Source organism: Saccostrea cucullata, unplaced genomic scaffold, assembly GCF_032062105.1.
Source record: "Saccostrea cucullata isolate Sc308-1 unplaced genomic scaffold, CSIRO_AGI_Scuc_v1 ctg1649, whole genome shotgun sequence".
Taxonomy (NCBI): Eukaryota; Metazoa; Mollusca; class Bivalvia; order Ostreida; family Ostreidae; genus Saccostrea; species Saccostrea cuccullata.
In genome coordinates, this window is record NW_026919498.1 from 36,802 (window position 1) to 50,888 (window position 14,087).

The window sequence follows — 14,087 nt, forward strand, 5'->3', positions numbered from 1 at the left end:
ACCATGAATTGTTTGTTGGAGCTAGTTTAGTTTCAGAGGTAAAATCAATTTATCAAAGATCACAAAAGCATTAAATTTCTCCATTGAATATCTATATTTGATCAATTGCATGTATGACAAGAATATATTTCAAAATATACATTAGTTAGATTTCTTTAATAACTGGTACATTCTCCTTTTCACATTTCAGTTTAAAAGTTAGTGTCGGTACTTACGATTAAAAACATAAGTACTAGCTATCTTTGTTTTCTGCACAGAAAATAAAGGAGAAAATGTAATTAATACAGATCTTGAGAATGTTAGTCATCTTTAATATTATTATTATTATTATTTGAAATGAGACGAAAAATAATCAAATATGAACAACTGTAAAAATTAAGATCGACAATACTTTTTAGGTTACGTAACAATGTATTCAATAAACACAAATGGTGCTATCATATGAGTCCTGATCAATAATAAATAAACAGACCTTAGCAATAAATATATATGATATAGGAGTGTAGAGAACTCACAAAGTAGATTATTCTGGTAAAAGCCACCAACAATGAAATCTGACCGCTAAATTCTTACAGAAAACTGTTAAAATGAAATTTACAGCGGACACTAAGGTGATCAATGTTTACCTCATTGGACAAATCTTAAGCCTTTTACAGACATGCTGCTCTGAGTGCTTTGATCCCAAAACTTTAATCGTTAGCAATTATGAAAATTCTTCAGTACCTGGCTTTAACCTTTTAACCAATGCAGAAATGGGAATGTGCATGATGGTTTGTAACAGATTTGAGTTGTGTCGCTCAGTGGATTGGATACGCGAAAAAAAGATATGCCAACTAAACACGAGATTTGCCATCAAAAAAGTCAGTAGTCTTATGACCGGAGGCCGAATCATTCATGTTGACCGGGAAAGTTTTCCAAAGGTAAGCAATGTATCAGATATTATAGCACCAGTAACTAGAATAACAACAATTCGGTCCAATATTAAATGAGTTACCACGCTAAGTTGAATTACTTTTAGCACCTGGCGGCCGATTGTCCCAAGCATACCTGTACCGAGGATGCAATCTGTCTTGGGGGTAACTGTGTACCTGTTTTAAAAGGTAATATATAAGATGCTTATCATATTTTTTTAAGTGAAGATTACAAAATTAGGTTATAATCAAAGTTTTTGGAGTTCGATAATTGGAGTAAACGGTCCTTGGTCCTTGAGTAAGACCTTAAAATCCGAGTTCTTTTTCACAGCAGTCGTTGATGCGAAGTAATTCCCTTACTGTCACGGCCTTTAGAAACATTAATGGGTCAAATATTGTGAAATTGTATGGTTTTAATTTTCATTGTTTTCGAGGTGTGAAGAGATCCACGAATTCATGTCCACCATGAAATGTAAAATGTGACACACATAACTACTCAACAATTCTACATCAACGAAAATAAATCTCCATGAACCACGAAAATTTGACCCCCCAAAAAATATGTGATTTTACAGTATTGTGGTACTTCATCTGAAGCAGGTCAGCTCTGTATGAGCGAAAATTTCTCAAATTAGACGTTAAAATATTTAATCAATCAATTTTATTATGTTAATGTTCTTTTAATACAAAATTGTCTGTGTGTCAATATCGATTACAACACAGCATTTTCTTCCTAATTATATTGTGTTGGCATTGGAGAGGTCAAACCTTTTAGTTAAAAGCTTTTTTTTGATTTGAAAGAATTGAAATTATCAAAGAATCATATTAAAAAAGACAATGACTGAATAGTTTAATTTCATGTTTCTATAAACATGGCTATCACATAAAAAATTGAAAGATTCAAAATTCAAATCAATAAAAATAGAAATCAAAGTATTAATCAGAAAAAATTGTTTCCTGTTTCATCTTTACGAAAAATCTTATTGTGAATAGGTTTTGAAAAGATGAAACACCAAACCACACACACCGAATGTTTTAAAAGGGGTTATCAAAAAGTTTGTTGACTGAGGCTATAAAATTATAGTACTATGTATTCTGCGCTTTCGAAATTTATAAGGAACATAAAACAACAAAAAATGAAGGAATTTTGAAAATCTTAGCTTGATACGTTTCATTTTTTTGCCATATCATTATAAAACTAATACAACATTACATGGTAACCTGGCGCCGTCGCAGTTTAGTTTCATGACGTCCGACAACGTCATTGTTTTTCAGTGTCCGCTTCTTCTACCTTATACACTTAATTTGATGACATTCGCTGGAGCTGAGTAAGGACTTAAATCCGTCTTTTTAATATGACTTTACAATGTCATGAACAGCGGCTTTCAATGCATATAATATTGCAAATGGATTTATACATTGGGAGAGATCCTCGCTTGATTATGCCAGCATATTTTGCTTTTATGGAGTTCAATAGCTTCAGCACATGATCAACGTAAATTTTGACGTGATTGATTTTTTCACATCTTGACTTCAGATCGTCATTAACTGTGCATCCCTTTTCCCTTTTTATTTATTCTGGCATTAAAAAACAAATACGCTGGATATATATTATTTCTCAATAGCCAGTTTCAACATCCCCTAGGTCTATACCAATTTTTCAGGGGCAAAACTTGATAGAATGTTGGAAAAGGAAACCCCTCCCCATTTTTACGTCATTTTCAATGCCTTCTTTGTTTGGACACTCCATGCAAAATTTACGATAAAATTTCATACAACTTCCAGAATTAGGTAAAAATTCCATATTTTATGGAACAATGGTGTCCCAACACATACCTGAATTAACAAGATTTTTGAATTTCAAATGTTCATATCAAATATTTTTAAAGCTACACTTAATCGAAAAATATATCGTGTATCTCGTAGGTTATAAAGGGACATACCATTGCTTTCAAAAACATTACTAATTTATTAAAAAATAAAATTTATGATTTGTGGTTTTTTTATAGATCGAAAAGATGATGCTTAATAGATATTTGAAAATTCATTGATGTACCTAAAGCGGTTTTAATGAGCTTTTTGCAACAGGAACTCGTTTATCCCTAATTATCCCTAAAATCAACAGACATTAAAATTCTGAAAAAATTTAAATGTGGGTCTCCAAAATTTTGTAAAATCAAACTGAAATAATTGAAATGTATATAAATACATTCTTACTCACAATCAATTATCTTCGTAAAAATCAATTGTACATGTATTCTCATAACAAATGATTCACAAAACTATTTATATATTTCAAAGTATTTAATTGCATTTTCAAATTAATTGACTCCAACCTTGTAATTACCTTGTACTTGTGAGTATTTCATTTCTTTGGTTATTTCTAGTTTTAATTAATGTGATAAAAGTGTCTTTTACGAAACACACTCTTCAGCCAGTCCGAAAGTAAAATCGTTTTCCTTCGTCAAAAAACTCTTAGAGGATTTAGAGCTAATTGGATTATGTATTTACTTGTGTTAGAGAATGCAAGCTCTTGTTTACATAATACATGCTTTGACATTTTCAATTCCACTTTTAAATATTTTTGCCTATCAAATTAATCAACATAAGTTAGTACAGAAGACAATGAAAATTTACTTAGTTGGTTATATATGTATGCTGAAAAAAACATTTAAACAATGAAATACTCATACAGGAATTTTGTAACTACAATGCAGAAAAATCCGCTTATTTTTCTGCGATCATTAATGAATGAATGAATGAATGCAACGATTTTCCTATACAAACAAGGCTGTATGTATTTTTTTAACTCTTAAGATATTCTATAAAATTTTCATTAGCTGGTTATACAGTGAAAAGCAATAATTTCTCAAATCAAAGGAATGAAATAATTTGTTTATACAGAAATGTTGGTAACGATAATATTGAAAAAATGTATAATTAGCGTTGGCGGATGTGAATTTTTCTACAATGATGACTGGATGCAATCGTTTTCTATGAACAAACAAAAGGCCCAGGGACAACATCGCTCATCTGAGCACATCGGCTAGGAAAAAACACATATCAGATCAGAACTGAAAGTTTACTGAGGTAGAGGGGGGGGGGGGGAGTCTTCATGACTTTGCTGTTTAATTAATAAAAAGATTTCTTTTTTTAACATTTTGTTCCTATATATTATTTCGTAATAATTTGAATTTGATTCCCCATTGTTTCCCTCCCTATCCTAAAGGGCTATGATTTGAACAAATTTAAACCTTCAATACATGAGGATGCTTACACGCCAATACGACTAAACATAGATTTTCTACTTTTGGGATTTTCCCCTTTATTTTTCTATGTAAAACTTTGATCCACCATTGTGGCCCCACCCTACCCTTGGGGGTTATGATTTGAACAAATTTAATTCTACACTACCTTAGAATGCTTCCATATAAATACTAGTACCACCAATCATGGCTTTGCTATTCTTGAGAAGACTTTTTGAATATATCTTAATGTAAAACTTGGATCCCTCATTGTGGCCCCATCCTATCCCTGGGGGTTTTGATTTGAACAAACTAGAATCTACACTACCTGAGGATGATTCCATATAATTATCTCTCATCATGGCTTTAAAGTACATGAAAAGAAGATTTTAAAAGTTTTCCGTATATTTTCCTATGTAACTGCATTCAATCAAAAACGATTGAAACGGTAAATTTTAACACTAGTTGATGTGTATGTAAGTTTATAACATAAAGACTCATCATGACTATCCAAAATACCTGTTTTCTCTATAGTTGTTATCAATATGAGTTTATTACCCTGCGATCTGCAGATACTTTAATATTTTTCTACAAAAATTCTTGTTCATGATAGATTTAAAATTGATTCATATTTGATTTTTTTTATTAAGACTTATGACTAGATATTTAAATCTCCAGATTGCAAGTGTAATACCTTCAGTTTTTGTACAATTATTTTAAAAGGCCCAAAACAAAAATATATACATTGACCCTCTCTACATATATCAGAAACTGTTTTTTGGATTTCATTTAGGCCTATATATATTGCACACATTAATGGCATGTTTTAATATATCCAGTAAACAGAAATTTACAGATTATAACTGAATTTGTAATAAATTGAAGGATTCTTAACATTTTAAAGGCAAAGATGATTAATTGAAAACATTATCTATATATATTTTTCCAAGGAAATTAGTTATTTCGAATAATCGTACTCAGCAAAGAATATTGGTATTACATGTAATAGCCCATTTAAAACCTGTAAATAATATTCTGTTTTATAATAAAACGCATTTTTCATTGCTAAAAAAATTCCTAAATCTGCCTTTCACAGCACATGAAATACGTCATTTTTACCAAAATGATGTCATGTTGACATGTTCATCCAGATTAGTGATTTGTTTATTTATAACCAGTTGTATGGGATTTAACTAGCTACTTTTTTTAATGCATTGACAAATTTTATTGTTGTTTATTATGCTTATACAGTTTAAACTTGCAAATTATTTCATTTTCTGGTATTATGAGGAATACATAAAAGTTGTGTTTTTGTGTGACGTCACAGTAAACATTTCCCGTTAAAAATTAGGCCTCGACCCTTTTTTCAAGCCTTAACAATTCGCGTTTACTTTAAAAAACGAATATCATTACAAGTATATGTTATATTTACTATGTAACCTTTGACATGACCAACCACTGCTTTCTACTTAATCCAATCAGATTTATTCCATACAAATTACAACACTAGTTGATCTAGAAGACATAACTACACACATAAAGTAGCTGCAATCGAGGACATCAACTTTCGAAAAACACTTGTTTTCCTGATATGTTTTGTCAATGTCAATAAGTAATTAAAACCTTGCAATTCTCCAAATAATGTTATTTTTTCCAACAAAAATTATTGATCACAATAGATTTCAAATTAATTCATATTTAAAATTTTATGTTAAGATGTCTTATGACTACATATTTTATTCTCCAGATTGTATCTTCTATACCTTAAGATTCTGTAATAATATTTTTAAAGGTCCAAAAGAAAATAATAAGATTTACGGAGTATTCAATTATGAATTAAAGAACACACAATATATCCTTAAATCTCCATTGAATTTTATGTTTGAAACCATGTGAATCAATTAGTAAGTATATAGAAATTAATTATATATTGAATTTCTTAACCTTTTTACATGGAATAGAAAAAATGTACAAAGACTGTTCAGATATTGTGAAAAGAGACCCAAGCAAGAAAGGAAAAGACGGTGTGTACGTAATTTACCCTGACACACGAAGAGAGGTCTTGTGTAACATGACAACAGATGGTGGAGGGTGGACAGTGAGTAGTGTTTTATTTTTTCCTTATGTATGAAAAAACTAAGTCACACATGTTAGACATCTTGGAAACAAACCCAATAAAACTTATCATGATGACATTATGGTTGTCCCTCAACATCAGCACCTGAAGAACGAGTCGCAATCTAAACTCCACAATTATATTCTATTAAAGCATTAACCAAACATTAAGTGACGAACTCTAACATAACAAAGGGCAGTAGAATTTAAATCTGAAGTTCTGGGATTTAATTGTACTCATCGGGTGTGCAGTAGACAAGATTTAGAAACTAACCTTTTAAAAATTGATTTGCTTTGTTTTTACACAATGACAATATCAGATGTTAAAACAATTCTATAATATTCAGTCTTGTCACAAACCGTCTCTGTATCACAAAATAGTACACACTTGCATATATTCTAGCTTGAACATTTACAGATAATTGAGGAGAAAGTTACATACTAGTCGGTGTTTAGCAGCAACAAAATGAAATATCTGGCATTGATTACAGGTGATTCAAAAGCGACAGGATGATGAGGTGGATTTTAACAGGACATGGATGGAGTATAAACATGGATTTGGGAATGCCTCTAATAACAATTGGATAGGTATAATTATAATATATATATATATATATATATAGCCAATATATATATATATATATATATATATATATATATATATATATATATATATATATATATATATATATATATATATATATATATATATATATATATATATATATATATATATATATATACCCAGCAGGCACACAACATTGAAAAAACTTTGTTCAACTGTTTAATATATAGTTTCATTTCAAATAGTTTATGTAAGATTTTGAAAATTGAGTTCAACGTTGAAATCTCAACGTTGATTCAAAATTGAAAATCAATGTTGATTAGACATTGAATAAAAGTTAATTCAACGTTTTTGTTTTTTTTTCCGGGAGTTGGGGGGTCATTATTTACTCATAATTTTAACCATTTTATTACAGGTTACTAAAATGTCTTCACAATTGTATAAAGGAAAACATACGGTATATGAACAATATCTATATATTGTTAACATTTATTAAACTCCCTATCAATGGATGTGTTACAATAAATATCACCAAAATACATTTTATAAATTAAGGAAATTATAAATTAATTACAAAATCCGAGCAATTACAAATGTGTTTCTTCACATGTAGTCATGAAATGCTACAAAACATTACAACAAGATAAGATCTAAATCTGAGAATATACAAAACACCAAAAGAATATTTTCCCATTCCCCCATGTACAGAGACATAGAATACTGTTAGTGTCTACTTCTTTTTTTCTGTCGTTCTTTTAGGATCTTCTTTTATTCAAAGTCGATCTTTTTTGGTATATTGGTAATGGATTATTTGTTAAAAAAAGTTATAAAGTATATTTATTATATATAGGGAATGACGCAATCTACGCCTTAACAAAGGATAAAAACCAAGAACTCCGAGTTGATCTACAGAGTTATAATGGAGAACAGGCCTATGCTGTGTATTCTACATTTTACATCGGAGATGAAAACAATAAGTATACTCTGACAGTATCTGGATACAACGGAACAGTGGGTGAGTAGTTTTATCCGCCAATGCTCTCTAAATGAAGGATTATGCAGACCAATAATCACCAATATAAGTTCAATAACCCAATAATATTAGGTGGGGTAACTATTTCATATCTTAAATATTATTTTCTTGCTGTGATGCTAAAAATATGAATATCCTATGCGAGGGGTTATCAAAAAGCTCGTGGACTGAGGCTTTAAAATTAGTACCATGTAGTCTTTGCTTTCAAAATTTATAAGAAACAAAATAACAAAAAATATTTAAAAAATGTTGAAAATTTTTGCTTGATACGTTCATTTTTTCCCAATTTATTTTCAAATAAAAACGACTTAATAGCACCCGGCGCCGTCGCCGTTTAGTGTCATGACGTCCGACAACGTCATTGTTTTTCAATGTCCGCTTCTTCTACCTCATACACTTATTTTGATGGGATTCCCTGGAGCTGAGTTAGGACTTAGTCCCGTCTTGTTTATATAGCTTTTTAAGTGCCAGAAAGGTGGCTTTCGATGCATTTCATATTGCAAATGAATTTATGCATTGGGAGTGATCCTCGCTTGATTGTGCCAGCAATTATTTTTTTGAGTTTAATACAGTGAAACTTCTCCAAACCGGCCCCCCTGGAAACCGGTTCTCCCTGAATGTGTATTACAACACATGGTCAACGTCATTTTTGACGTGGTTGCGTTTCACATCTTGACAACAAATCGACATTAACTGTGCATCCCCTATCTCTCTGAATCTCTTTTGGCATTACAAACAAGTACTCTGGATGCATTTTAGCCAGTTTAAAAATTTCTTAGGTCTATACCAGCTTTTCAGGGGCAAAATTTAAAATGTTGGAAAAGGAAACCCCTCCTCCTTTTCGTCGTCATTTTCAATGTCTTATTTGTTTGGACAATCCAAGTTAAATTTATTTATTTATTATATTTGATTATTCAAATTAATTTCATAGAACTTCCAGAATGAGATAATTTTCCATTTTTTATGGAACAACAGTGTCCCAACAAATACATGAATTCAGGGATTTTTGGATGAAGGAAGGATATGGAGATAACGAACAGTATTCAATCTCAAAGTCCATAGAACAATACAAAATAGGAGCAGAGCAAACACGGACCTCTGAAACATCAGAGGTGGGATCAGGTGCCAAGGAAGAGTGAGCATCCCCTGCTGACCGGTCACACCCGCCGTGTGTAAGCCAATGAGGACACTTTAGTTGGTTTAAAAGTTTATCAATCCAATTTACAAGTTTACTGTGATCGTATAGTTTTTTAAAAGCGTTTTCGAAATTTGAAATTTGATCCGTATAAACCAATGCACTGTTGATATAAATGTTCAAAGGGTCCGTCCAAAATACAAAGAGCTGAAGACCGAACTCCTAATAGATAAATAAGCAAAAGTCCAAAAGAATGATTCCCAAAAATAAAAGGTGAAGAGAGAATTGATAATTTTAGAATAAGACCGGGAATAAAAACGGGAATAGGAATGAAAGCGGGAATGCTCTTTTCTGACCAAAACAGGGTATTTTGTGCTCAGTGGGTATCCTTGGTCCAGGATATAAAAATGCATTTCATTGGCTAACTCACCATCACTAACCACCTACGCTTTGTCCGTAGGTCTGTCCGTTGACCTATGAACCCCAACATGGCACCACCCTTAAATGCAGATAAATACTCATTAGTAATATCTATTGGCTCAATCCCCATCTCTGCACCACAGGAGTTCTAGCCCTAAGCTCTTTTACTTATTTACCTCAAAGTTCCCAAATGTATTGCTCTTAGTCAAAACTCTTAATAATACCATTGTATTTCCGTTCAGATTCTGTTACTTACTATCGATGGGCTTGATTGGTCTATTCGGACCAATTTCATTACAAAATGATTTACCAAATTATGGTGTATTGGAACAACAATAAAATCCAATTTGTTTTAACAAGATAATTATAGTTCACAAAATCAAAGTCCTTTTTCCAATTATAAAGTCATCGAATTTGAGTCACTAATAATATACATTCTGATTTAATAAACCTTTATATCATTTTACTTTCACTTCTAGTAACTTAAAATGATTATGATATTAATATTGTCTAAGTTTAAAATATTCAAACAATATGCCTGTGCTAAACCCTATAAGTTTATACTTGTGCTACTTGTCATCATCGGGAAATAACGGAAAAATTCGTAGTCAATTCAGTGTATAAATAATGGACTAACAATTAGTATGAAAAAAGTCAGTCAGCATTTGACTGAATGATAAATTGTATTTGCCGACAAGGTCATTGTATCGACCATAGAACTTACGAAATGATGACTTTAAATGGGACTGCTGATATTCTTGTTTCATCAACTTGCTTGTCAATAATTTACCTCGTTTTAGAAATTGTTCATACGTAGGGCATGCTCCTGCGTATCGAATCAACTGAGATATATATACTCCATATGCAGGTGATGAAGGTATATGTCAAATGTTCATATCAAATGATTTTTTCTCAGTTACACTTAGGTCGAAGAAACGTCGTGTTCAGGGTTGCGCCGCCTGGACATACCATTGCTTACAAAAACATTACTAATTTATTTAACAATAAAATTGATGATTTGTGGTTTATTATATAGATAGAAAAGATGATGTTAGCTAGATGTTTTAAAATTCATTAATGTACCTTAAGCTGTTTTAACTTTATGGCGCTGGTCCACGATTTTTTTGATACCACTTTATACAGGTCAAAATTCACAATGATATCTACAGATGCGGTATCTTTATAACGACATATCATTCATTAATAAGTAGGCTTAAATGTTATCTACACTTGGTTACAGGTGACAGTTTATCGTATAACAATGGATATAGATTTACTACTAAAGACCAGGACAATGACGGGTGGAGTGGTGGTAACTGTGGTGTAACATATAAGGGAGGCTGGTGGTACAACAATTGTCACTACGCGAACCTGAACGGACAGTACGGACAGTCTGGGGCGTCTGGTTGGCAATACATGATATGGTATCACTGGACAGGAACTGAAGCATTGAAACAGACTTCGATGATGGTTAGAAACAAAAACTAGAGTTTGTCCATCAATAATCCTGAAATATTAATAATAATATTATACTGAATGCTAACTGTTGCTAAATTTTATCTCGCTGGAGTGCGTAGCGTAGTTCCATGATTCAGAGGGGGGTATTAACACGTTTTTAAAGAAATGTTTCTCGACGAATTAAATATTAGTAATTTACATGAAAGTATATTGTTGGTTATGTGCAGATATCCGATTTGCATAGTTAAAATGGCACGAAGAAGCATAACTGATGAGTTAAATTTAAGACCAAGGCCATCGGATCTCTGCACGATATCAACAATATTATATAGACTAAGCAACATGTACCATAGTTTAGTAAAACTGACGTAATCAAAGTATTTTAGATGTAAGAATTCTCGATGATTGGTATTATCGAAAATTGTACTTGTTTTTAAATTAGACATGTTGATTTGAATTGATTTTTTCCAAAAAAACTTCATTTGATTTTAATATCTTTATTACCAGTTACCTATGCTCTTGTGACATGGTGTTCGGTGGCATAGAGGGTCTAGTTTTTATTATTGTTTAAAGCATTTAATAATATACAGAAATCCTTACATTAAGAATAGACAGAATGCAATCTAAACTTCAATTATTTCAGAACTTTTTTTGTATGTAATGTATCAAGTTTTCTTTTTGGATACTTTAAATAGAATGACATCGGAATCATTTAAGAGGTACAAAAAATGACAATATGATAATGTCTTACTGGTCATGAGGAAAAAAAAAAACAATTTGGCACTTTTTTTTCATTTGTTAACCCAAGTCAAAGTCTAAAATGCAATTTCTTGATTCATAATTATCGTCATATGTATTTGTTATGAAGTTTTTTGGGGGCCAAATTTGGACTATATCGCATATATACCTAGAAGATCTCTGATCAATGTTTTAAAATCAAATTAATAAATCCATTCTTGATATTTAAATGAAAATATCATATAAGATGAATAGATGTAAAAGATGGTAATTAAATATAACAGTAAGACTTGTTACTTCCCTGTGTATTAACGGTAAAACCATTAGTTTTTTGTTTTTTTTAAGCGGGATCGGTATTCTTTAAGGCCTTTGTTAGACATTGATTAAACCTAGACCTATTTTTTTTAAAAAGATATTGAATTTCCAATCCCCACCTCAACATCGGAAAAATAATAACCTAACTACCCTTCTTTAAAATTCCATATAATAGGAAACTCGCATTTTTTGTCATCAATAAAAAATTCCAACATATTTTTTTTGACTTGAGATAAAAGGTTATTGTTGATTTCGACTTGACAGGAAACTCTGTGTGATGTTCCATTTGATACATTAGTTAATTAGTTAAAATATTTTGACTTATTCATTAGGTCACCTGCGTCACTCAGGTGACCTATTGCTATCCGTTTTCGTCGTTCGTCGTGCATTGTTCATCATCAGTTGTGCGTAGTGTAATAACATTTGAAAATTTTCAGCTTCTCCTCTGGAAGTGTAGAACCAATTTTAAACATTTCTGCCATATGGCATCTATGAGTAGTAAAGATTTTTTTTATATGAATTTTATCGTCCTGTCGCCTTGGAGACTGCGAAGTAGGATAACCACCAAATTTAATACAATATTTAAAAAAAACTTTTTTCTTTACTCCTGGACATTATACGGTCATAACTGTTGGTGTGATTGTAATAAGCATTGCCTCCTCTACTTAAATTATGTATTTTATGGACCTGTGGTCAGGTTCTGGTGTTTTCAAGTTTGTTGGGATGCCAGAGACACTAACGACAATTAGAAAGTTGGAATATAATCATAATCGTAATAATCATAATTTTGAACTGTCCTTAATGCCTGGCATACCTTAGTGATTCATCTAATGTAGTACAGATGAGTTTCTTGTCAATCACTATTATAATACCACATCAAATGTAGTAAAACATAAATGTGTACAATGTGTAATAATAATATTTATCCCGCTTCATACAAATTTGTCGATTGCTGATTAGATAAAGGCTGATGACATGACGCCCTGAAATTTTCCGTATTACGTCTCCGTCCAGGCGTAATATGAAAATCGGGCACGCGATTCCGTTCGAAGCGTTGTTATTGTAAATAAAAATGGCGGCAAAGAAACGGTTTACGTAGGTAGTTTAGTTAAATTTCTTGTTACCGTAACGATATTTTATGTTGATTGTTATTGGATTAAAACTTAATATTTTCATAATATGCACAAATATTCTTTTTATATTGAAAAAGGTCTTCAGCGGGATAAATTCGTAACACAGTCAGTTGGTGACCTAATACGGATTCATACAGGGTGTGAAATGAAAATCTGTATTGGAACTCGGCTCCGCCTCGCCCAATACGGATTTCCATTTCACACCCTGTATGAATCCGTATTAGGTCACTAACTGACTTTGTAACTAATAATCTATTATTAATACAATGAATGTTTTGTAGATAACATTGTGAAACTTACTGTATACTATTATTTTTGACTATAAAGTGTCAGTTTTGAAATATAATGCACGCAATTTAGACTATGTAATGTGTAAAGGGTCTGTGTTCATTTGAGTAACGAAAACCCAATATTATTTTTAAATGTCGGCATTTAGGAAAGACGCAGACACCTAGAAACACCAGAGAAATTCACTTTCTTTTTAAAATTGGTTTTCTGAATCTTAAACAAAAAAAACACTTTTATTGAAGAACACTCGCACAATTTAAAAATAAACTCGTAATGACCACAAGGTTTTATATCAAGGTTTTAGATACTTTACAAACAAGTTTTCGTTTTACAAACTCGCTAGAACAGTTCATTGCTAACAACGCAGCACAGTTAAGGTTAAAGTAAGGAGGCGTGACCTAATTTGTACGGGAAATGTTAACTAGGACGTCACACATAATATAAGGTCTTCAAAATATCACAAAATGAACGTATTTGCTATTTCAAACAGCTGGATAGCTATATACTTCATACAAACTTACTTTTACATGCAGTTTTGTCGTTTGTTAAATCCCACACAACAGTATATAAACAATGCATTGATCGCAATGCACTTGTCAATGTGACGTCATCTCGCAAAAATGACGCAGTTTATATACAGTGAGAGGCTGATCAAGTCGCATTTTTACAATGAAAAATGTCTTTTCTTCTAAAATAAAATATTATTTGCTATTGAATAAAAGACCGTTAAC

At 31.5% G+C, this 14,087-nt stretch overlaps 1 protein-coding gene across 1 annotated transcript in view; it reads left to right on the top strand.

Moving 5' to 3' along the window:
- Window positions 1-595: 595 nt before the first annotated feature.
- Window positions 596-14,087, top strand: part of LOC134232727 (uncharacterized) — a 42,496-nt gene continuing 29,004 nt past the window's right edge. Inside the window, exons 1-6 of the mRNA XM_062714717.1 lie at window positions 596-920; window positions 1,019-1,100; window positions 6,118-6,254; window positions 6,763-6,859; window positions 7,687-7,851; window positions 10,665-10,907. Of these exons, the coding sequence (XP_062570701.1) occupies window positions 753-920; window positions 1,019-1,100; window positions 6,118-6,254; window positions 6,763-6,859; window positions 7,687-7,851; window positions 10,665-10,907 (892 nt within the window). The 5' untranslated portion in view covers window positions 596-752. The remainder of the gene's footprint in view (window positions 921-1,018; window positions 1,101-6,117; window positions 6,255-6,762; window positions 6,860-7,686; window positions 7,852-10,664; window positions 10,908-14,087) is intronic.